Source organism: Pezoporus occidentalis, unplaced genomic scaffold, assembly GCF_034315485.1.
Source record: "Pezoporus occidentalis ecotype Australia unplaced genomic scaffold, CSIRO_AGI_Poc_V1 ctg27, whole genome shotgun sequence".
In the NCBI taxonomy this organism is placed as follows: Eukaryota; Metazoa; Chordata; class Aves; order Psittaciformes; family Psittacidae; genus Pezoporus; species Pezoporus occidentalis.
In genome coordinates, this window is record NW_026914611.1 from 6,922,228 (window position 1) to 6,948,817 (window position 26,590).

Below are 26,590 nucleotides of genomic sequence, written 5' to 3' on the forward strand. Positions count from 1 at the left end.
GTAGTAACATGAATCACAGAATTGTTAGGGTTGGAAGGGACCTCTGGAGATCATTTGTCCAACCCTCATGCAAAGGCAGGGTCACCCAGCACAGGTTACACAGGAACACATCCAGGTGGGACTGAATGTCTCCAGAGAGGGAAACTCTACAACGCTCCTGTTCCAGTGCTCTGCCACTGTCAATGTAAAGAAGTTCATTCCTCCTCATGTTGAAGTGTACTAAAACCCTGCATCAAAGTAGTAGATTCAAAAGCCTAAGAGTTGGTAGACGTCAGAAGAAACTTCACACAGGAATGAGCAATTTCTGAGTGTCTTGTTAAACTAAGCAAAAAATTCATCACATAGTAGTACAGGATTGAGAGATGGCACCAGATTTTGGAGTTGTGCTGCTAACCTATTTCAATGCTGTGTCCATTAACCTTCCACCTTTTGGCTGTCCAGTCCATTGCACTTGCTAGCTGCTTGACGCAGAGGCTGAACCTGATCTGCAGTCACTCAACTGCAGTGGTTCTTCCACTGCAGTTTTTAAAACTCTATTTGCATTAGTTTTTAGCCCTTGTCATTGAAGCAAAAAGTTTGCTATTGTGATCCACGAGATCTCAAGATTGCAGATGCCTGGTAAAAACAAGCTGGAACGTGTCACTGTGCTTTACTTCCACATGGCGGATTATCAGCTCTTGGTGACACCACCAAGAGGCGTTTGGAGATTCCTGGCATGATCTGATTGAGCTCAGCCCAGCATTCCTGCCTCCAGCCACACATTCACAATGACAAGAGACTCCAGCACACTTTTGAGAAATGCCTTTTATTGTAGGACAGGAGTTGTCACATGGACATTAACAAAAGAAATCATTCCATAGCAATACCAAAATCAAGTTGTTACACAAATGCAAAACCAAACCAAAACAAAACCCGAGTTAAAATGATGAAAAAGCAGTGTGCTGTTACACAATGTAAAACATAGACAACGGAAAGCCACGTTCTTCTGCTAAAGTGTCAGATGCTCATCACCATCACAGGGAAATAAGTGATTTCAACTTTTTGTCTCCCTCCCCCCTCCAAAGAGGCAAACTTTAAAGTGAGATACTTCAAAGTGTCAGACAACACAGAAAGCAGCATTTTCAGGAGTTTCTGTAACATTTGGATCTTTTGTCCCCTTCTTTCTGCAATCCTATTTTAAACGTGTATTGGGAAGGTTAGAAGAAAGAGTCAACAGCACTTAAGCAGCCAGCGCTACTGATAATGGTCAGAAGAAGGTTCTCCCTCTTCCAAGGGGCAGTGTGAACAGCATCAAAGACGACCAGCCTCTCTGGCAAATGAGCTCTGGTTCAGTTCACTAAAGAGGATTTTGCCCTTAAAATATGTGAAACACAAGACATCCTACCCTTGAGAACTGTTTTGACTCTCCCAGTGGTGTTTTGAGGACAGGTGGAGGAAAGATACATCAAAATGAGTGTCTGAAGAACAATTCTTGAGATCAGAAGTAGAGGCTGTTCTTGGTCTTTTACACCAAATAAACAACAGTTCTGTAATTGATGATTTTCAGTATTACTGTATAAAATGATACTTATTAGAAATAAGGCTCTGGAATACTTTAAGGCACCTCATGGTGAAGAAGTATTTTAAAGGCTTGAATAACTCAGAAGACAGCTCTTTTCCCAAGATTCCCAGGAAGGAATGTAGTTTATAGTAACCAGCTTTGCCATTTTCAAATAAAACATGAACATTTTCGAAGTGAAAATTCAGAACTATTTGAACTTTTCTTTAAAAGGTGACCCAACAGCCACCTAAACAAAGCAACTATCAACAAACCCAACAAAGAACCTAAAAAACAATTTTCTGATTAAAATATTTTTGTTCAACTAAAAAGGTGGTACAATGCCAATGACAGACACAAATGACTCACCATCAGTTGTCTTACCCAGCAATTCATGGGTTTCAAGTGTGATTTTGTTTTCTCTTATACTGATATTTGATACCTACAGCTAGTAATGTCCTGCCAAGACACGTGAAGGAGCAGAATCAGAATTTTCAGAGATACCTAACATTTTTGTGCACATTCAAAAAGCTACAGGATGAAATTAATTCTAGCTTAGAGACTGACAGCTAGATCTGTCAGGGTCTCATACCAGTGAGTCTGCAGCAGCCAGTGTTTTGGAGCTCTGCTCTGAAATATGACTTACCACAGATTCATTTCAGAGCTGAAATGAACTAAAACTGTAATTATACCCTTGGTTTACGCATGCATATCTCCTTGGTTCTGATATAAAAATATAAACTCAAGGTATATGGCCAGGAGAACGTACTGTTCTCTTAGAGTATTTAAAAGTCTCAGCATATTATACATCATATTTACTCTCTTGTTAGAAGTAACTACTTAGAATAAAATGAATTCACTACTGCAAAACGCAATTAAACTCTGGATATGTCCACAGTGCTCAATAAAAAAGGTAAACAAATGAGCTCAAGCACCAGACTCCATTAAGTGTCTACACTACCTTACTGGTCAGCCCACCCTAGCCCTCTTTTGGACCACTCCAGCCAGGTCTCTCCATGGCAAAGCTCGAGCACAGTTTGGACATGGTTCACACCATAGATCCTTCCAAAAAGGCAGTTACAGACAAGGCCATGCAAGGTTAAACTTTCCTAATGCTACACAGTCTCCCAGCATTATCCTATGTGACTTTATGCACTCAAAACACTTCTCTACATCTTTACATACCTCTGCAATACAAACATCACTCTACTGAGCTGCAGAATAGCTCCATCCTTACGTCAGACAATTTGAATCAAAAAAAAAGAAACCACAATGAAACACACTAGATAAGTCTATTAAGTGGACAGCATGAACCTGGAGAAGACCAAGGGCCAAGGGATACAGAAAAAGTGGATGTGGCTGGTGTGCTCTGAGAAAGATCAGCCATAAGCACTGCTTACATCTGTGCTACATGGCTCTGGGGACATGTAGCTGTGTCTGACCATCTGCTAATTAGCACCGGATGTAGTACAAGCCTCATGCTGCACATCACTGCATGAAGTTCAGTTTCACTGATCTCGGTGGGATTTACTGTAGCGTAAGGTACTACACAACACAGAAGTGTCAGAACCTGCAAGACTAGGGACAAGAGCCTTTCGTTTTATAACTTCTTGCTAACAGAAGAGGATGTTACCAGACAAACCAGATGTCTGATGTTTGTTTCCCCCACCCACGAGGGGAAGCACTGCAGGTAGTAAGAGGTCTTCCCCTCTCTCCCTGGATCTCACAGCAGGACAGCAAGCCTCACCACAGGGAAGATGCTGCACCAGGGGAACGAGGATTCTGCCTTTTGCCACTGGGCTGACTCCTGAGCAGGACAAAGTTCTTCTAGATGAGCTCTTGTGTTGAGGCACACAGGCTTTGGCCTCAATTTACTTCTCAACAAGGAGAGTAATTCTGTATTTGAATCAGTTATTTGCCAGCAGAACTGCTTGAAACGAGAAACATTCGTGTTTGCCTTACTTTCAGACCACTAGGTGAACAATGAGTAAATAACGTTTGTCTTACAAAGATAACAGCAAGCATCTCCAGTATGTTTTAAAAAGCACAGTACTTTCCATGTCCCAAAGAGAACTGTTGCCTTTCAGTCTCTTCTGTGCCCTTTAAACAGTTAACATGAACAGATTTATTTTCTACTGGACCTCAAAGAGCAGGTATCTCACTAAACATGAAAAAAATCTGAAGCAGCACAGCACTTCCTGTTTTTCTCTTTAAACATGGGAATGGTGCCTTTGTTTGTTGAATCAGGATGTAACTTATGAATACCAAACCTCCCTCTCCCACTGCATTCCTCTCGCTATCAGCAACAGCCATTCAAAACTACAGGTTGCACTTTCCTACCTCTTCTTGTAGGATGGTAACTTCAAACAGCTCGAGTTCAACAGAACCCCTGATGCAAAACTTTAAATATACTAAGGTTACATATTTTTAACATAGAGTTAATGAATTTGTTGTGTACCCCACAGTTACAGCTTTGGCTTGAAGGCACAAATATTAAGGCACAATAAATGCAAATAATGTATACATCTCAATGTGTTGTGTTGAAGATAACTTTGTACTACACGGCATTTAGGTATAATGACATGTCATTCAAACATTTCCTCAAGTTATTTTAATACCTTTTTTTCTTTGATAACCTGGATAAAAAGAGGAATGTATGTTAAATTATTTAAATATCGCTTCAGTGCAAACGTGGTGATTTTCTTCTAAAGTTACAGAAGATTGGGATTTGATTTTTCAGCATATGGATTTTAGCAAAATAGAACTTAATATTTACATTCATCTTGAACAGCATTATTTGAATCATTTATCAAAAAGTAAGTATAAAGTAATTTTTGCTATCAAAAGGAAAAAGTATTTTTGGCTTGTTCAATCATTTTTTCTACCAACCTGCATAGCTACTTATGACAGGTAGAAAGACAGCTGCACTAGACAACTAAGCTGTAGCCTACCAAATCTGCTTTTTAGACATAGGTGTCATGCTAAAGTGACACCGAAAAAATTTCGTTTTGCTTGCTCTCCAAATATTACCCAAAAAGGACACATTCCGATTTTATAATAGGCTCCAAATACACACCCTAGACCTGTCAGGTGTCCTGCACCTGTTTAAATAAAAGAGATCTCTACCACGTAACTTCCAAATAAAAACCGAGTCTGCCTAATTTCCTTTGCAATACAAACAGAATTAGTTGGAAAGGAAAACATATTGCACTGAAATTAAAGAGGGAAAGTAAAAATGCTCTTCTCAGTATTAAACAGGAAGGATGTCCAGTGCAAAGAATTGCGCCCTTCCTTTTCCTCTCCCACTGACACTTGCAAACCCTGTCACTGAGTTTAGGTGATCTCAGTTTTACATTCTACGGAAAACAGTTTCGGATATCGGGAATCACAGTGCAGTTTCGGTTATGCATAATCCTGAGGAAGGATCCAAGGAGGAGTCAGTGGCAAGCTGACCGTTCTGAACAACTTCGGGGTAATTCTTACTGAAGTAAACCTGGGAAAAAAAATGAGATCCTGTAAGTAACTGTGCATCAAACACCTTTTTAGTTTCAAATAAAATTTCTGGAGATAAATGCATGTCCTTAAGGAATCCCATCAGGAACTTCAGGCTAGTGGCATTCAGTAACTCTGCATCACTGGAGAATTAGTAAAATTGTTATATGATCTTCCATTATAACAAAGTGTGAGAAAAATCCCACACAACCTGTAGATCCGCTCAAATTCCGGTAATTCAGATAAATAGATATGTTTTATCACTTTACATTAAACTGATAAGTAAAATCATTTTACTAGCTCAAAACATGGAGATAAATTAAAAACAGGATGACAAAGAAGCTGTGAAATCTTGCGTCTGCACAAGGGTTTCTCATTTTCACACATAAAATGAACACAATGGATTTGGATGTTAATATCAGGTTGTAATCCCTATATTTTACAAACTATGATTGACAACCATTGAAACTTCAAGGTATATGTATGAAATATCCCAGCGTTTAATTTGTGCTGCAGAGCAGTTATAGGGCCTATAGAAATGTGATCTCTGGATAGTGAACCACAATAATGAAAGGAGAAGCAAAAGCTTTAACAATGACTCAACCAAGCAACTTCTCTAAAATGTAAGATGATACCAAATAATAGGACAGTTCTTTGCCAAGCCTTTGAGTTCCTGAATTCTACCAATTTCTAGCTCAAGAGATACAGGTTTCCTGATAAATGTATAATCAGAACATAAAGGAAATGAAATGCTGTCAAGTTTCACTGTTCCACAATCATCAGTTTTTAGTAGCTGTATCGTATCTCTGTTCCTTGACAGATGCGCATAACAAAATGAAATAATGTCAAGACTTCTGTGCTCTTATCTAAAAATGTGTTTGGGTGAAAAAGGACTTCAAATGCAATTTTTTCAAAGAGGAATGTGAAAAGTTTTGTTTGAGTCTTTTAAAACAGAAAATACACTATCTTTCTGAAGCTGACACGTGTCACGAGTTAGGTCTCTCAGTCAGACTGCTTTGACTATGGCTTATGAGACATTTCTACAATTTGTAGTTGAAAGCGTTGTCAACAAAATTCAGTTAGTTTGATAATAATGTCCTTTTCATATGTATGACTACATGTCTAAGACACGTGGGATAAAACAGAAATAAGTCATTCTATAAACACATTCTTGTAAATACCACTGTCGTCTACTGTGCACATGCGCTAGCACAGGACATATGCATAGTTACAACTCTCAAAGAATATTAAGGTCTGATTTGAATCAACAAAGGAACTGGAAGTCCTGTTAAAAGGCATTCCTCAGTAACCAGCCACGATCGGATGCAACTGAGGAAAGTTAATCAGGCGCCTGCCCGCACACACACTTCAGAGACAGCAGCCTCAGTTGTGTATTCGCATACTGTTCCTGGTTTAAAACATAAAACTTTGGCATACTTTTAGTGCAGCTTTTGAATGGGATTTTTTTTTTAATGGAAAGTTAATAGAAAACCTTGGCACATTACTAGAGATGTAATGAAACGGCAGCGGCTTTTCAACTGTCTCATTGCAATTCCTCCCCTGAGCCCAATCCCTCAAGATATTAAATGCCCAAGCCTTTATACAAGTCTCTTCCACTGCCAACAGAGCTGCAACCTTTCAAAAAGTAATCACTGAGGTGAGCTAACACCTAGTATTTTAATATTTACACACCTGTCATGGCTTTAAAATAAAATAATTTTTACTATTTTATTTTTCCCTTATTTTTCCCCCAAAGTACTCAAAACTGATTGACAAAAAACCAGCCCTATCCTGATGCCACTGAAGCTTGCGGAAAAGCCTCTCTCAATGCTGCCAAGAGCACAGAGAACACACCAACTTTTGTTTACCTGAATAACTGGGCATGGGTTTTTTTCCTTTTTAACTGTTTGATGATTGTTTCTCACTTTCCCATGGGATTTTTTGTTAACAGCTTCTTGTAAACTGAGCAAAGATAGAAATAGGGTCTCACAATGTCAAGCACAACTCCATTGCAGTCAGGCTCACAGGCTAGTTAATACATACTCGGCAGTCTCCAGTTTGAGCTGTGCCTATGTTGCTTTCTTTGACATTTGCACAAAAAATGGGGATACTGAGTGACCAAGACAGACATACAAACAGCAGCGTTGGATCACTGCAGAAGCCTGAGCTGACGTTCCAGCAATAGCTTCAATCTTAGCTAAGATGCCCACAAGATTTTTGTGAAAGTGAGGTTTCTTCCAACATGTCCAAGTTAGTCTTCCAGTTTAAGATGTGCAGCCCCCCTTCATTTGTGTTTAAAGGATAAATGCAGAATCCACACTGCTCCAGAAAATGCATTTAAAGTCTCACCTTACTGAAAGCAGCTCTTGGTACAAGTTCATTCTGGGCAAGATTCAGGCTCAAAATGCAATAAATCAAATAATCATTGCCAAAGCATGGCCACATTCCAAACCATTATACTTAGCAGCCCACTGTAATGTCTTTTGAAAAATATGTATATATGTCATATTACCATTTCTTTTTATGTGCAACATGCTGTTTTTCAACAACAGAAAGAAAGCTGTTCTTCATAAAAACAATTCTTAGTAACCACAGGAGGAATGTATGAGACCAAAAGCAATACATGTAAGAGACTTACTAGCATAAAAAGAAAAGCCATTGGAATTAGCTCTTCTGACTAAGCAACTTCTCTGGAAGTATGCACGAAGCAAAAGGGAGAGCAATAACAACAACCTCAAAATAATGCCCAAGTCCTTCAAACAGAAAGAGCTGTCTGCGCTTCTGGGTAGCTGCTGACTGGAGATATAGTCTCTTGATTCCCGTATTTTTGGGCTGAGTGTGGATAAGAACCATGCTTTGCATTCTTGGCAGATGCTAAAGCTTGTATCTGCCTTCTAGCCTGGGAGTTAGCAAAGCTTTTCATCAAACCACATTTCAGCAGAGACTGGTTCCTGGATCTCTTCCCTTCCTGTACAAAATCACATAACATTGATGTGGTAACTGCAGATGACTATATGGGCAAGTAACATCAGGCAATTATTTTTATGTATTTTGAATTATCTTTGAATGCAATTGTGCAATTGAGAAGGGCTGCAGGGAAGGAAGAAGAGACAGCATGACATGGCTAAATCTCCACAGATGACAGCTGGACAGCCTCACCTCTTGCCAGTCCAAGGATCAAGCCTTAAGAAGCTGCCCTTCACAGACAAACACTGGTCAATGAATTTGAAGTTATCCTTTTAAACATTATTTATATAAGCTTCAAATTGCCATACACACACCATAAAAAACATGGCTAACCCACTCTTTTCTAGTAATAAAATATAAGAAGTTACATTGCAGCAATGCAGGATGACAGCAGGACTCATTACGCAGCCTAGTTAAGCACAAAGCTGTTTCCTCAGTTCTGCAATTAGTGCCACACATTAATTTACAGTGTACACTCTTAGCCACAAAGCTTCACTTGAAAAACTCTCAAAAAAAAAAAAAGTTTTCAGCAGCTCTAACAAATCTCTAAGAATATGAACAGACACAGAAATCTCTTCCCTATCTTCCAAAAGTCCAGTAGAATAGCATCCAGGCACAAGCACACCGCCTCCCTGACAGCACCATTTTTCACTTTCTTCCAACCCACTGGAAATGTGTCTATTTTTACTAGGAAATAGTCAACTGATATTTTGTTTCCTGTCTTTATTGTGCTTTGCTTCCCACCTATTGGTCTCCTCAAACAGTTTTGACTTTGTATTCCACGAGCTCTGCTGCACACATTGAGGAGAGGAAAGCATAAAGACGAGGTAAGATCTGTGCCTCTTGTCTTGAAAAGGCTCTCCTTAGGTTGCTACATGCCTTACTTGCATGCTGAAAGTAAAGTTACATGACTACGAAGCCAGTCACTGGCAGTCTCAACTAACGCAATGCTGAAACTTCACTGACACCAATAAGTAAAACCTTGCTCTGGACATCCTGTGTGGCAAGTTAGCAAGAAAAAAAAGAAACCAAGCCAACAGCTAGTCATCAATCACAGGTCATTTTTTAAATCATCTTATCTCTGCTTCAGCTTTCTACCTGAAAAGTAGAGATGATACAAGACCTCTAAGGCATATTATGAAAGTTAATCCATTGATGTGTCTTAAACACTTCGATTGCCAGAGGAATGCTCACAATTACATTAATAATTCTGTACTCAAGAGTAGGATTTGAATAGTAAGCAGTAAATCAGGCACAGAGCCTTGTAGGGAACAAGGAGGCAACAAAACATTCACAGCTGTTTCTTAACTGAGCTCTGCCCATCCTATGTGCACAACAGAGCAAGGGTACAAGAACGATGTAAGAGAAAGCACAAAAGTAAGAACGTCTTCCCATCCCCAGAGGCCATAATATAATGCACATACAGAACCTCAAACTAAAATTTGATGGGTTCTTTTAAATAATACAGAAATAGCAGCCCTAACATGTTTTTAGGGCAAGCTTGTCTAAGATCAATGCCCAGCACAGGTGAGTATGTCATATTACTATTTACACTTACGGTTTTGTGTACATACAGAAGGATGCAAGAAATCCAGACTGTAAACTCAGGGTATATAAATACACTTATCATTTGGAAGTCTGTGTATATCCCACTAAAAAAGGCATGGAAAATGACGGCTTTGCCTTTCAATGCCAACAGATTCTTTGGTGCAAGACTTATTACAACACTGAACATGCTAACTTGAGATAAACGATCTGCAGAGACAAACTTCATTATCCCTTCTTTTAAAATTACCCGTTTTGCTGTTTCAATCAGAGAAGCTGCTTCAGTCTTGCCCACTTGCTGCACCATTTTGTAAAACAAACCATCTTGTTCTTGCAGCAAAATGTAAGGTTCACCATATTCTTTCAGTCTTCCTGCATCTAAAACCTGTTAAATCAGAAGAAACCAATGTATTAACATAAGAAATTCAAAACCAAATGTTAGAGACTACAAGCAAGGGGGAAATGTATGCACTTTAAGTGCTAAGGTGAATTTTGCATCTTGAAAATGAAACATGTCCTCTTCAAACTAGCATAGCACTTTCTCAGTTTGTAGACCTGTTGTATGATTTTAGAGTGCCCTACAGCCATTCCACCTATAGGAATCCAATGCAAAGTTATGCAGAATATGGAAATACAATGTTTGTGAAGCCAACAAAGCAGATTATAAGATTCATTGTGTAAGAAAGAAACAAAGGCCTAAAATGGGCTCTGAAGTAAACACCTGTGGGTAAAAACCACGCAATAACCACCAAGACGGTTAAGGACGAATAAGTAGGTCTTTTGGATTAGAGGAGGTGAAGATGTAATTAAAGAAAATGAGGGTGTTGCTGAAAAGATAAACAATTTATTGCATAAGTTTTTGCCAACTACGTATTAGGAAGATACTCTGAACCTATTCTTTCTACATAAAAAAAGATGAGACGCCACCGAGGACATAGGTACCCAAAAGAGAGTAAGGGAGAAGGAAAAAAACAAGAGAAATTAAAAAGGCATTAAGTCAGTAAGCCACAAGGCACATCCACAGTCAAAAATATTAGAAAAAATTAAGAATAAGGTGACAACTGCTAAGAAAATATTCTTATACTAGTGACTATTTAAGGACTGAATGGTAACAAATATTGCACTTGGATGTTGAAAAGCCTCACAGGATTCATTTAGGGAATTTAGACTAGCATATATATTTTGAGATAAGACAGCAATTGAGTTTAAGTAATCATTAAAACACAAGAAGACACACAGATCACAGGTAGAATTTGTTCTCTGCAGTTTTAGGAAAAGTAAATTGTGTCTCACAAATCTGATATAATTCTTAATGCACCAGAAGAAAACTAAAGGAGAAATGGTTTATATGCACTTCCAGAAAAGTATCTGGTGTAACTAAACAGCTGTGTCACAAGGGATAAAAATTTCTCAAGAACCTGGACAGAAAACAGAGATTAGAAATAAACTGCATTTTCCTCCACGGAAAGCTGAACAGGTAGGAACTGGTGGGAACCACATTGTTCTGGCATATGTGGTAGCTACGTATATGTCAGTCATCAGAAAAAGGAGTTAGCAGAAAAGCAACAAACCTGCAAATGACACAAAAATGTGCAGGTAAGTCTAGACCAGAGGAGATTCAGATACACTTAACTAACCTAAGAGAATAAGAAACACTATACCAGGAAAAAGTCAATATTGACAAAGGCAATGCACTCAGATACTTAACTGGCTTATAAATTAATGGTATTGACTGAAGAAAGAGATTTAGGTATCAGTCTACAAGTTCAGTACTTTAGTCCACATGTTGGAGCAGTCAAGTAAAAAAAAGAAAAAAGAACTAATGTGAGAAAACAAAGTAATTCAGAATACAGTTTTGTTCTTATATAAATGAAAAACTGAATGCACACAGCATACTATTGAAAAACATATTGCTGCAACAGAGGGACTTCAAGGACTCATAAGCCCAGCCATAATTGTGGTGTACACACTTGTAGGAAAAAAAGGATCTGAAAATCTGGAGCCGTTGATTTCAGGAGAGAAATGCATAAAAAGTGTTAGGAGGACAACTTCCAAAATAACAAAACTAGTTTGCAAACACCTGTTTGAAAAATAAACTCCAATAAGCTTCCAGACAAATTCAAAGTCCTGTGAGGAAAGGATCAACCTTGCACTTTGCCTGTAGAAGTCCTTAAAGCAGATGGCCAAGGGGATCTCCAGGTGGCCTGGACAGCCGTTAACGACAAAACCTGCAGAGAAGCAGGACATCTGAGCCGATCCCTTCACCTGCACTGGTGTGAAAATCACAAGCACAATCTCATCTGACTCAAGTTTGACACCAGGGACCCAGCACTAGGGGAAGGGTGCCCACTCCTTCTCTTCCGGTTCAGTTAAGTACATTTCATTTGAATGGAAAATAACTCAGCCAACAACAGCAGCATAATTACATCTCATTTTATAAATTGTATGCACAGAAACCTATGAGGAGTTGTTTTATATTTTCAAAAGCTTGTATCTAAACAGGGGAAGTTTAGATTGGATATAAGGAGGAAATTCTTTCCTGTTAGGGTGGTGAGGCACTGGAATAGGTTGCCCAGGGAGGCTGTGAATGCTCCATCCCTGGCAGTGTTCAAGACCAGGTTGGATGAGGCCTTGGGTGATATGGTTCAGTGTGAGGTGTTCCTGCCCATGGCAGGGGGATTGGAACTAGATGATCTTAAGGTCCTTTCCAACCCTAACGATTCCATGATTCTGTGATTCTATGATCTTAGAGCACCCAAGTTATACTATGATTTTCCTTTGAAAGCCATTTCCAGTGTTGTTTGGTATACAGCTGAGGAAGGTGGTCATGGAAAAATTTTAAAATATCATCACAGAATGGTTTGGGTTGGAAAGAACCTTAAAGCTCACCCAGTTCCAACCCCTCTGCCACAGGCAGGGACGCCTTCCACTAGACCAGGCTGCTCAAAGCCCCATCCAACCTGGCCTTGAACACTGCCAGGGTTAGAGCAGCCACAGCTTCTCTGGGCAACCTGTGCCGGTGCTTCACAATACACAAGAGATGCAGTATTTCACCTGCAAAGGTATACTTGCACACAAGTTTCATTTTTCAGTGTACTTACTCCTATCCTATTTAATCTGAATATTCAAGAATTAATGGCAACTTTAATCGCAATCTTTTAAATACTCCAATATGTCACAGTTGAGAACAGCTTCCTAAAAAATGCAACAAATTAATTTACCATATACAGCTCAACCTAAGAACGAAACAGGATGTTTCTGGTGCTTTGAATATGTATTTTTCAGCATAGCATTAGATTATGTAACCACTCCTTAAGAAAGACAACAAAAAGCATCTACATTAAATGTGTCTCTCACAAGCAAAGAACTACAACAGAAAAAGCAATGGGGCTTTTAAAATTTATATTACTGTGGTATTAGAATTTTAACATCCATTTTGCAACTATCTGGAACAACCACAAAAACATGGACAATCCTCCTGCTCCAGAGAACCTGGGGAAAAGAAGGAAAATTCACTTTTCCTTGACAAGTTTTAAACAGCCAAGTGCAGAAGAGGAACAGAGCGAGAAAAATTCTGTTCACATTTAAACAAATCATTAATTTGTTCATATCCTTTCGCAGTGAATAAAACCAAACTTGTGTTATGAAAACAGACAGAACAAAACACAGGGAAAACAAACTGTGGTCCTTTTTTCTAAAAAATTCTGAAAGAAAAATGAAGAATGAAACTGAACAGACAACATCATTCCTACGAGTCAGGAACGCTCCATAAACCCTACTCACCATGGAAAAACACTGTTTCTATTAACGGCTGTCATCTATGAGACAATGGAGAAAATGCAAGCTGATTTACTTGGTAGTTACATGTTTATATACTTATGCATTTATTAAAAAGCGCTTAGACAAAGAGATAGGTACTCTTCTTTGAAGAAATATGTGCTGATAAAATTTAAATAAATAAATAGGTACTTTGGCTAAGGCTTTGCATACTCTTACTCACTGACTCCAAGCCAAATTAAAATCATTAGGACTTCAAAAAGCCAGCTAATCATTCAGGAAAGGTGGAATCTGGTGTTTACCAGCCACATATTTTCTGATCAACCTGCATGCAATGCTTATCACTGCACAATATGACCGAATTGAACCCAGATGTGTTCCAAGGCAGTTGTACCAGTGGAACTTGATACAGAAAAGCCAGAGAAGCTTGTAGCTGGCGAAATCAGATCGGCAGGGTGATTAACTGAGGACACATGCAGGAGCACGTGACTCTGAATCAGACTGGGACTTTGTTATAGGCTTTAACACAGATACTGAGAGGGGGATTTTGGACAAATCATTCAACTTTTCAGCTACTTGGTCTGACTCTTTGTAAAACACACCAAATAAAGACTCGTAATCATTCTGTGGGAGTTAACTGCCTGTGAAATACTTAGACAGCCCAGAGTAAAATAAAAACAAACACAAAAAAGCTATATAAAGCCAAAGTACTCAGTCATACATAAACCAGGGCCAGATTTGCCACCGTCTTGCACTGGCAGCTTGTTTTACCTCGCCTGAACCGTTGTTGCCTTTGTACCACATCCTTATGACTTCAACAGGATTTTCTCAAGTCGAAGAGTAATTTTAACAGTACAAGATTTACAAAATTGGCAAAAAAAAAAAAAAAAGAAAAAAAAAAGGCACGCAGAAAAATCCTTATTCAATGGAAACTGCTCACATCCTTGTGTAAGGTGAAACTGCTCTTTACTTATAGCTATCCACGTTATCCTTACTGAAGCAGAACTATTCAGACATCTTAAGTTCAAACAGGGCTCAGATACTATGCTCTCAAGCAAAATCCTCTCCTGCCACCTAATTCCACTCCACCTAATGTTTCAACCCCATTCAATAGGCTGGGGCAATGGCTGCTTATCCCAGCTGTGATCTTTTCAGAAGGATAAGCACCATGTTGGGCAGAAGGCAACACAGTTTTGAACAGCACTTTGTGAGACAGACAGGCACAAAATACCATAGAAGGAGTGAGATTAAAACATGTCAGGGAAGGACAGAGAAACAGAAAAGCAGCATTTGAATTTGTCTAACCTGCAAAGACAAATGTGAAAATGGATTATTAGCCATTTAAATGTGTTTACGTTAACTCTAGATGGCACAGAAAGACTACTTGCCTATGCCAGAAAACTGTTGCTGAACTAAATTTGTGTAAGATTTGGCAACTATAAAATAGTTGTCCATTTTGCCCCGTGTGTATCCTACCAGGGTATCTATCTTCACGCCATTTGCCTAGGCTTCCCCCCCACCAAATTTTGCACCATTTCATTCCATAGCCTCATAGTCTAATGTATCAACCATGACAAAAAAAGCAGCAGAGGGAAGACAAAAAGGAAAACATAAAACAGTGAAAAATAAATCAGAGATCCATTTCACACAGAAAAGAGAGAAACGAGACAACGAATGATGAGGATAATACATCACAATAGTCCAGTTTCCAGCAGAAACTTCAAAAGCAGCACCTCTTTGCCCTGATGATTCCTGCAATTAATGGTTGCACAGGACTTTGGCAAAGTACACATTCATTTATTAAGTGCATTTAAAGTCTTCTTTGTCGATTAGTATAAGCAAAATAGATGTCATTACCTACAGAAAGAACATGTATCCTTAAAAATGCTGTAACAAATACCATGTATTTATGGCTATCCACAGACACAAAAAAGAAAGTTCTAAATCCTGCCTTTTCTAACTTTCAGCAACAAAAGCAGACAAACCAAGAGAACAATAGTTATAAAACATTCTGAGAAAAAAAAAACAAGTCCAAGGTTGGATGTGTCCAGCAGCAGAGGAAGGGGGGCATGGGAATTTATTTCAATTATTACTGAGGAATGGCTAGTATTCCTATTCACGTTCATCTTCACCATAAAGCCAGAGGGAAAAAAGGACATTTAAGAGTTGATCATAAATGTTTTTATTTCCTATTCAAAAGGAAAATAATTCAAGCAAATTATCTCCTAGGGAATACATCTGATTTAATTTAGACTTGGAGAAGACGTCACCAAACAGCAAAATTATTATTAAAGTTCAAAACTCTGCTAGGAATACAACTTTGAACAATGTTTTCCTCAGAGAGCATACATCAAGATGATCTCCAATAAAGTTCTGGGAAGAGGATCATATTCAGGAGATGCTTCTGGTTACATCATATTATATGAAATATATTTACACAAGACAATACATATTTGTGGGGAAGAGTCCACAGCCTGTGCTCCAGTTGGCATTGAGCTCAGATACAGGCATGTCTCTTCTGTCTCCTATCTCATCATGGTTTGTCCAAACAGATCAGAAACATGTACATACTTCTCTGAAGAATCATTTATAAATATCCACCTATCTAAACAGGTGTGTGAACACTGAAGAACTCTAAAAAGGCTGCAAACATAACTCAGGAATCATTTTAAAGGTGTCTCTCCCCCTCCCTTTTGGTTTTTCTTTTTTAGTAGCGGGGCTTTGTCTGGCTGTCCTCTGGATTTTTGTTGTGTTTCTTTTCATTCCTCAGGCTTAACCTAAGCATTCCCCAAGCTTCTTCAGGGTTCCTATGCAAATTACTCTAACAGTAATTCCAGACAAATTTGGTGCCAAATAATGTACTTTTCATATATCACATGTACAAACAAAGCAGAGCACACTTGGGCATTTACCTTTGTACAATCTGAATGATTATTTTCAGTCTTTCCAAATATCTCATCTCAGCAGAGCTTAACTTTGTTATAACAATGACAAACCTGCCACTGGTCCCTGGGATTTGCCATGTACCCCCTGCTCACCTTCCCCTGCTTCACAGGAAAGGAAACTTCGGTCATTTTGCTCCGTAACCAGAAACAGATTTCTTTAAACTAAAATTATTCTTGAGCTATAACTCAGGGAAAATCGAGCATGCAACACTGCCTGATAAATTGTTTCACGTATGAGTTATTTTTTCTTGCAGGGGCTTAAAATTCTACCTTCTTTTTCTCCATCTGATGGCATGCCACTGTAAGCTGTCTGGAATGTTGTGGGGAAAAAATATCAATTATGTAAGTAGTAATGAGTCTTATTCTACTGATAATCACTATATATTAACTCCTCCTGTATTCTGTTGGAGGGAAGAAGCCTGTTAACCAGCCACTGCAGATACCTCTTGTACTGTTCAGTTTTCCCACCTCAGAACATCTGATATACCAGTGCAAGTCCAACCTTTGCCTTAGAAAGTATAAAGGGACCTCATGCCAGCTCTTACCAGCAGCAGTAAATGCTGACAAAACTCTCCCTTGGTCAATCAGTAATGACTGTTTCCATCACAGTAAAGCCACATTTCTCAATTGGTATTGCAGAATGGCTCAAATGTGGCCCTGAAGTGGCGAAAGATACACTTTGGTTTCAGAAATCCTACTCTCTAATAAGGCTTTTGAGGCTCTTACAAAGTTAGGTAAGTTACAAGGATATTATACTTTTCAAGGGGTTAAGGAATATTGTTGCAGATGACTGGGAATGTCTCTTGTTTTATCAGTTTTGGATGTCAACGAACTTGTGGCTCAGCTGCCATGCACAGAGTTTCACCTTATCAGAAACTCTCTGTTCAAAGCATCAGCCACGAGCATGTCCTGTGCTAATTTGTTTTTAAACAACAATATAGTGTCTCTGAGGGAGAAAAAAAAAAATTATCATTCTCCACAGATGTTAGTAGAATGGTTTGGGTTGGAAGGGACCTTAAAGCTCACGCAGCTCCATCCCCTCTGCCATGGGCAGGGACATCTTCCACTAGACCAGGTTGCTCAAAGTCCCCTCCAGCCTGGCCTTGAACACTGCCAGGGATGGGGCAGCTACAGCTTCTCTGGACAAACTGTGCCAGTGCCTCACCACCCTTACAGGGAAGAATTGCTTCCTAATGTCTAATCTAAATCTATCCCCTTTCAGGTTAAAGCCATTCCCCCTCACCCTGTCACTACATGCCCTTGTAAAAAGTCCCTCTCCAGATTTCTTGAGGCCCCCTTTAGGTACTGGAAGGCTGCTTATAAGGCCTTCCTGGAGCTTTCTCCATGCTGAACAAGCTAAACTCTCAGCCGGTCTCTATAGCAGAGGTGCTCCATTCCTCTGATCATCCCCATGGCCCTCCTCTGGACTCGCTCAAGCAGGTCCATGTCCAACTGTCCTGTCCTTACACTGATGGAAACACATTCACACACTAATGACTGACAGAATGAGAGATCAAGGTTCATCAAACACTGGCTTCACTCCCTGCAGTAATGCAGCTCTTCATCTGAATGCTCTCAGCTGAAGTTCTGCCGTAATCATCAGCTGTTTTATTTAGGCAAAAGAATCTTGTTGGGAAGCCCTACTGAGATGGGAGCAGCTTTTAAGAACTCAAAGATGCCAATGTTTTGGAGAGATGCGGCTTAAAACTGGCAAAGAAAACCAACAATCCTAGTATCTTTTCAAGCTCATTGTGATTTTGACTCATTGTACAGACACCTGGGCCAGCTCTGATATTCAGGTTGAATAAAAAGAAATAAATTTAGTCCTAATACTGCATATTTTCAAGACAGAGGCTTAGTCAAAAAAGGAGTTTTATTGGTGTTTGTTCCTTTTGAATAATGACAGCAGGTGCATAAATATGAATTTAGCTACTTTACTGCAGACTGTTGGTTTCAGATCCACAGGTACTTTAAAATTCCTGTGAAGGATTAGGTATCTAGTTTAAAAAATTTGGCTTTCATTTGGATGCTGGAGAGGGACTAATCATCAGGGACTGTAGTGATAGGCCAAGGGATAATGAGTTCAAACTTAAACAAGAGAACTTCAGGTTGGATAAAAATAAAGTTCTTTACTGTGAGGGTGATGAGGCACTGGAACAGGTTGCCCAAGGAAGTGGTAAATGCTCCATCCCTGGCAGTGTTCAAGACCAGGCTGGACAGAGCCTTGGGTGGCATGGTTTAGTGTGAGGTGTCCCTGCCTATGGCAGGGGGGTTGGAACTAGATGATCTTAAGGTCCTTTCCAACCCTAACTATTCTATGATTCTATGATTCAAGCTACTACAATCCACTAAGTTCCTTAAAATTCTTTTAACAGAACAGACTTCAACAGCACAAGTATAATACACGATAATATTTTACTGCACTCTTGAATACTGGGCTAATATGAGGTCAAAACCCCTTCCAGCTCTGTATTACAGAACAAGGAAAAAACCCCCCAAACAAACCCATTTTACACCCGTGCAGTTCTCCTACTTCAGAGTTTTGAAGGTCTGAAAAGCAGTTCTGAATGTGGACCTAATTACTTCTGCTTTTCATAACACTTCATGCTTTACCATCCCAGGTTCCAGGAAAATTTATGGTCTTGTCAACTGATCTCTCTTAGCTATCTTATGCACTTGATGGCCTGTATCTGTCAACAGGTAGCTCTTCATCAAGAAAACAGCCCTACACATACATACTTAAGATGTGAGAGTCAACATCAGAAGTAACACGCAGTTTTCACAAGGAACTGGTCAACAACTAGGACTACACGTTTCTGTATGTTGTGACTTATATAATTCCCCCTAAACAGAATGTGTAAGATTTACTGTAAAATACATTCATTTTCCAGCAGCGATATTTAAGTAAGTGGCAAAAAAGACCTCCTAAAGGAAGAGCCAATAGACCACAGCACTTAAAGCTTTAAGTCTACTAATTTAAGTGTACCACCACCACATTCCTACATTCTCCACAACTCCATCTGAAGCTGGGCCACAGCAGCAGAAGCTCACGCAAATGTATCAGTAGGTCAGCGAGGGCTCCCCACTCCTTCAAAAGCTCTGCTTCTCACTGGGCTGCATTCAGACTCCTTCGCGCTTATTCTCCCTGAAGCTCCATGACTCTTACATTTCTGGCAGCATACAGATTCAAAAGGAAGTGTGGAGACTGGCCTTAACCTGACTGCCATGTGGACACTGGTGGGTACAGCACTTTCCAGGGAACAGGGAGCATTGCATCCAGATAGCCTCAGACAGAGGACAATGCAGAACACAGATTTCCGTAATTCCTGGAAGAATGCCGCCGTCCCCAAGCTAAGGAAGGGCAGCACTGCCATCACTATCATGCTGCTGCTTAGGTGTCTAATAACACCGCTGTCCCATCTCGAACTGGATGAATGGGTATTAATGTGCAATACTGGGTCAGATACCAGAACTCCATAGAGAGACAAGCGCTTGGATCCTGTCTACTGCATAGCATTTTTTATCCAGCTGTAGGTGACTCCCCTCTTTCACCATGCAAACTGCCTGGATCTCTCCCCAGAGTTTTCCATTTGCTTTCAAGGTGTTCACACCTACTCTTAGTGGACTGATTGCCCTGCTAAGGTTAGATGTCTACAGTGTATAAAGCACAGTACCTGATTTATGAGGCTTAGATGTTCCATCATGGTAAATGCAATGTTGGCAACATGAGAACAACTGCATGCGGGAGATGTGGGAAGTCATTTTCTACTGACTAAAAAAACAACACAAGTCTAGCTGTGAAGTACATTGTATTGTTACCCTGACTATTACTCATTTCAGAACGTAACCACAACAGGTTTTCCCTGTAAATAAATCAAATCTCTTCCCGTGATTCTCTTCATCAAAAACTTCCTATTTGAATGACAGATTTTAATTACTAGATCAAGTTCTGCCTGCATAAAGAGTTTCCATTTCAAAGAAGTATTGCATTGATATGAAAAGTCTCTGTGGAGAAACATCCTTGTCATTGGAAAACACGCAAGTTTTGACTGCTCTGTGGCTTTCCTACAGAAATACCATGGCATAGCATATACAGCACACAACTGCCATCAGGCTCTTGCCAGATGCATATACTTAATTTGATACTGATTCACTATGTCCCTGGATGAGCCTCAACTTCTGTATGCTTCAGTTTTCCCCTCTGTAAAAACATGGTTTCTAAGAAGTATTTCTCAAGCTGGAGAAGGAAGCAGATAGGAGGGGGAGGAGTGGGTGACTGGGATTTTACGAGATACCACTGGAAGTCTTGGGAGCGGTGCCTTCCTGGCCGCAGATGCAATTTATGTAAAAGGCCCCTGACCTCTAAGGTGAGGACAGGATAGGAAAGCAGCTGTTGTGGCGGTAGGGAAACTACGTGGAATGAGGGGCCAGTGGAGCAAGCCTGAGATGAGGTTCTGCCAGGATTTGCCATCACAAAAGAGGCATATTCATTTATACCATCCTCCCCTTCTGCTAAGGAACAGTGAGGCTGCTTGTGCCAAAAAGCTAAAACCAGGTACTGCTAGCACCTTATGGGAGGAGTTACAACCGGAGTTCTCAAACTAATGAAAAAGGAATGAGAAGATGTCCTATGAGACACTGGAGCAGCAGTGAGGGAAGGCACAGGGGAGAGGGGGAAGGAGTTTGAAAACCGCTGGATTATAATTTTATGGTAGTATTATTTGATGGTCTGACTTAACAAGTCTTTCCAATTTTGGTTCCAAAGATTGTATGGATACTTCCCTATCTCACCCAGGTGTTTGAAGTTTAATTAATTAATGTTTATAAAGAGCGTTACAATTTCCAGATGAAAGGTCCTATGCAAGAGCAATGTAATATTACTCATTGAGGTGATTGGGTTAGAGAGTATCACGTTACACAATACAGCTCTTCCCTCAATGATTTTAAGCGTTTGAAGTTCTGATAAAATGTGTTTATCACCAAGACAGATATAATGGAAATACTCTTAAGGCGTGACCTGGATTATGAAACCATAGGTATGGTTTTGGGAATGGAACAAACGAGAATTAAAACAACTCCTGAGGCCAGATTTGTCTACAGTTGTATCAAATGTATTCTGTTCTTCCTTTTTTTCCTATTCCAGTAGGCTTTTCTTCTCTTCTAAAATAGAACCGGTTATTATGATGGGTGTGAGCAGACATGCAACAGTTCACGTTCAGTTCCTATTTCCATACTCATCTAACTTGACATTTTCTCATGACTTTCCCAAATTATTTTCTGGTTGTTTTGTTGTTGTTGTTTTTTTTTTTTTTAAGGTTTGGATTAACCATAAATGTGACTAATTTCTTTTTGGAAAATTCTGCTTTGACCAGCAATTAAAATGAATTAAATCAAAAGCTTGTGGACAATGCCAAACCTGAGATTACAGTCAATACGCTTAAGACAGGGTTGACATGTCACATGGTCTAGTGTGAGGTGCCTCTGCCTATAGCAAGGGGGCTGGAACTAGATGATCTTAAGGTCCTTTCCAACTCTATCCTATGATCCCATGACATTCAAAGCTATTTTGACCTAGACAGGCTAAAAGAATAGGTCAGCATGAACTTCATGACTCTCAACAATGACACACAGATGCAAAGTTCTGAAACTGGAATTGACTGACCCCCTGCACCAATACCAGTTGGGGAGTAATTGCCTGGGCATCAGCTGTGCTGAAAAGGTAGTGGGATCCCGGTGTTTAGTAAGTTAACGGGAGTCAAGCAGTGTGCCAGGAGTATTAACAAGAGGGCAGAGCAAGGGAATAGCTTTATTCAGCGTTCAACAGATCAGATCTGGAATATGGTGACCAGTTTTGATCCGTCAATACAAGAAAGATGAGGGTAAATTGGAGCAAGTTTGTAATAATGTCACCAGCATGGACAGTGGACTGGAGCACTTGACCTACAGGGAGAGGCTGATGGAGCAGTGCTTGTTCACCCTGGAGAACAGATGACTTCAGGGGACTATCTTCCCCTACCTACAAGGAAGTTACTTACAGGACAGGAGCAGGGTCTTTAGTGAGATACACAGTGGAAAATGAGAAACAACTGCCCTAAAATGAAGGGAGGCTTCAACTGGATATAAGGAAAAAAACCAGATTTCATGGCAGATAAATAAACATTGGGGCAGACTGCCCAGAGAGACTGTGGAATCCCGAACTTTCACTGTCTTCAAGACCCAGATGGAAAAAGCCCCAAGCAACCTGATCTGAAATTAGTGCTGACCTTGTTTTGAGCAGGAGGTTACACTAGAGACCTCCTGAGGTTCCTTTCAAACTGATTTTATGGGAAGGGAGGGAAACCCTAGTTTATGTTCAAGTTATATATGCTTATTCGGTAATGGGCTTGAACTTCAGAGACTGTGTTAAGAGAGTTGAACAAGTTTGTTCAAAATTCTCTGAAAAATAACTTTACTCATTATTTTTCAAAAGACAATTGTTAATATTCCAACTGCCAGGTTCCATCTTCTTCTCTAGCTTCCTAACAAATTTACAATGATAGCAAACAACTGAGATTTGGGATGGCTTATAATGAATAATAATATATAATGAAGGCATTATTGCACTAGAGGTCTCAGCTGAAGAAGAAACAAACCCAGGGTTTTTAATAATACCAAGTAATGGAAGAACAATGCATTTTGGTTTGTGCATTTCTACTCTTAAAAAAGAATCTGCATCAATTTGGATTTGTGAATTACTAAAACACATTATTGACTAACCAAATTTTAAAATACACTGAAAGCTTTCTTCAGCTGAGTCTTCTCAACTTTTGTGATACTGAAGTAAATAATTAATTTTTCTATGAATGCTCTTTTTATTGTTAAGGCACTCATAATAGTTAAATCTTCTGTTATTTTTCCTTGAGTTTTTTAACATGTACTTTTCTTACTCTTCTAAAATTCTGCTATATTCCCACTAGGTGTTACATGCCTGACTAAACTGAAGCAATTAAAAGTGTAACAAAAGCACATGTGCCATAACTCTGATCATTCTAAATATGTGATCATATTTCTGATTTGTCCAGAAACAGTATCACTAGCTCCTTTCACCCCTTTCTCCCTTATCACTCTTCTTTTTCCCCTCTAAAATTACAGAAATCTGTAAGATCAAAGCGGAGCAATGTGAAAAGGTGAAAAATATTTAAGAGTTACGAGTAACTGTGGACTAAAAGGCACATCATCTTGCAAAGCTGTTCTTTAATGCTCTGAAGAGGTCAAACGCATTCAAAAAAGACTATCAGACAATGTATGAACATAAATGCGTTTTTAGGAAACAAAATCTGAACAGTGGCTAAACTGAAACCACATAAGCTTAAGAATAATGTACAGACTCTAAAAATGCAGTAGAGTAGCTACATAGTTGGTAATAACACTGAGCAATTTGGGGAGAAGGGTGATTTCCATGCTTTTTTCCAATGTTTTTTGGCAAAAAAGTAAACAAAACATTTCGTTTTCATTACAACTGTGTATTAAAGGTAAACCCATGAAAACATCTTCATGGAAAGAGCATTCTGTGCATAACATGTTAATGGTAGTTAATGAACCAAAACCCACAGAAATCCCTTTGGACAGCTAACAAGCACACACAGCTATTAATTAGGTCACAGTTGTTTCCTCACAAATCTTTTGTTCACTTCAGTTGTAGAAAACACCAACATATCCATTAGACCTGTGGGGAGGTATTCACCAGTGAAGAAAATATTTATTTATTATATGTTAAATGCTTGCAATTATATGACTACTTATGGCAGTTCTGCTGGTTTCTTTCTTTGTAAGTAAACTATAATCACTCAGTTCACAATCTATTCTACTGCTCAGAACACCACCCACCTCAGTAGACCAAATTGTTTCATTTTGTGTATTTCAGACAACCACTGTAACTCAATCACAAATTTTAAAATGTTTTGAGTATCCACTAAAAAACATGAAAGAATTAATATGCTTCATTTTCACAAAGCTGAAGAAAGTAATTTTTTAAAGTTACCACCGGGAGGTGAAGGGTAATTTCTGATTGAAGCCCAGTTAAATTTGAGTTCCACTCATGAACACGGTTTGCCCACTCTCAGCTACTTCATTAACTGGCTGTGAAGAAAATGCTTGCAAAGAGCTCCTGTTCCTACTGCAGAAAATTGCAAACCTGCAGGCTGCACATCATTTCAAGGACACAGACCAGCCTGATCTCCTGAGAGCCTAGGGAAGACCACTGCCTTTATGAAAATAATCTGCAGGTACTTCTTAATTTCTATGTGTGTGCAACACACTGTGGAGCAGACAAGATAGTACAGAAGGCACTTCATACTGGCAAAGACTATTGCTGCTGTGTTGGAAACAAAGGTGGCAGAGACTGTTGAATTGGTGATACTTCATCTTTTCTGTTTGAACCTTGCTATAGAAAGCTGGCAGTGTTCATTACCTCACCAGTCTAGTTCCACTTCTCCCACCACCACCCTTGCCCCAAGGCAGCTGCTGCCTCCTTACCTCCATGTCTCCTACCCCAGAACCTATACCACTTCCTCCTCACACATCCCACACCACTAACTATTGTCACTGCCTCCCTCAGCCCACCGAGACTGAATTAATAGACCTGACCAAATCCAGCTGACTCTGTCCAGAGCCTCTTGGGTGTGTCTTCACAGTCTCCTGTGCTGGCAAAGTTTATTTGCTCAGGTCTGCTGCTGCGCCTCACCTGCAATGGGTTCATGCCTCGCAGGTAGGAAACCACAGGGCCAGACAATGTAAGAAGTCTTTTCAGGTCATTACTTCTATGGTTTTATGAGTTGCAAATCACAGTAACTAGGGTAACTAGGTTAACTAGGATAAGCCTGAAAAACAACTTCAACTTCTGACCACTTTTGGATATAAGTTAAGAAGAAAGAGTCAATAACATTCTTCTTCAGGGAAAAGAAAACGAAAAAAAAAATAAATTAACTAGTTAACTCTCTTACCATAATCCTGTCACTGTCAATAATGGTGTTCAAGCGGTGTGCAATGGTCAGCACTGTGCAGTGAGCAAACTTTTCACGGATCGTCTTCTGAATGAACTCATCTGTTCTGAAACACAGCAAGAGCAATGCAGACAAAAATAAGATGTTTGCATAGATAACTGACTGGCAGGCAGATTTTACGACTTCATCAAACATGACTGTATAGCAGGAAATACGCTTATGAGGTCGTTATAGTACTTCTTCCTCTCATTACGTTAGATGACTTGGGGGCATATCATGAAACATACTCTAAAAATGTATCCTCTAAATACCTGAGGACGAAAGAGTTTCTTCTTGCAAGTAGACCAATAGGTTTCATTTCAGGAGACTAATTTCCCAGGCTTTGGTTACAGAAAGAGAAAAATTCTGCCATCAGATATTCCTAGGGATTTTTACACGGAAAAAAAAAGTAATTGCCACTTTCTTTCAAGCATTAGTTTGCTTAAGCAGTGAAGAAAAGTAGGTGAAAGTAAATATCCTTCATTGCAATAGATCAACTGAAGAATGAACACAAGACAGACTATAATCAAAGTTCTTGATCTCAACTGCAAAAGATGGCTATGTAGAGAAGGTGGCTGGTAAACTAAAGCAGGACTGGAGTAGCTCAAGAACCTGAATACAGAAAAAAGAAAATCAGGCATGCTCTATTAATCAAAAGTGTTAACTGGAACACACAATCCAAGGAAAGGAATAAGAGCTTTTAAGTTAAGAGCCTCGTTCTACTACATTAATCAACCACATAAGAAAAGAATATCAGGAGAAAACATAAGATTTGTAAAGAATGAAAACTAAGATAGAGCACAGACACTGAAGCATAGGGTTATTAACGTGATAAATGTCACAAAGCCAAGAACAGTGAAAAAGAAATAAAATTATACTAAAAGATACATAAAACACAAAAATTCTTTAGCTGTATAAATAAGCATTATGGTAAAAGAGGTGCAATAGTCAGAAAACTGGAGAGTATTCAAGTAACAAACTGTACAAGAGAAGCACTGACACCGCTTAACATAGAGCATACTAGTCAGGCTTGCATGTGGAAATCTATATAGTCCTCTCTTTAGTCAATGAAAGGGGAAAGGCATGGCTGGAAGGAGCCCTTGAATTAGGCAGCCATCAGGTGATGAATGCCCTCTAGAGGCAGCTCACATTGCATAGGAAGCCTTGGTTTCCAACTCTGGCACAAAGCCAGGCCATGTGAATACTCGCATATTGCCCATTAGCCTTCAAAAAAAAACCCCAAAACAACGAGTGATGACAATGGGGAAGAAGGTACAGGAATTAAAATTTGCATGCGAGATAGAAGG

At 39.4% G+C, this 26,590-nt stretch overlaps 1 protein-coding gene across 2 annotated transcripts in view; it reads right to left on the minus strand.

The window, feature by feature from the left end:
* Positions 1–789: 789 nt before the first annotated feature.
* The window catches only part of ABCC4 (ATP binding cassette subfamily C member 4 (PEL blood group)), a 154,481-nt gene continuing 128,680 nt past the window's right edge, over positions 790–26,590 (minus strand). For both annotated transcript variants that reach the window (XM_062624594.1, XM_062624596.1), the window contains exons 29-31: positions 25,245–25,350; positions 9,792–9,926; positions 790–5,030 (exon numbers count right to left, since the gene is read on the minus strand). In XM_062624594.1, the coding sequence (XP_062480578.1) occupies positions 4,923–5,030; positions 9,792–9,926; positions 25,245–25,350 (349 nt within the window). In that variant the 3' untranslated portion in view covers positions 790–4,922. The remainder of the gene's footprint in view (positions 5,031–9,791; positions 9,927–25,244; positions 25,351–26,590) is intronic.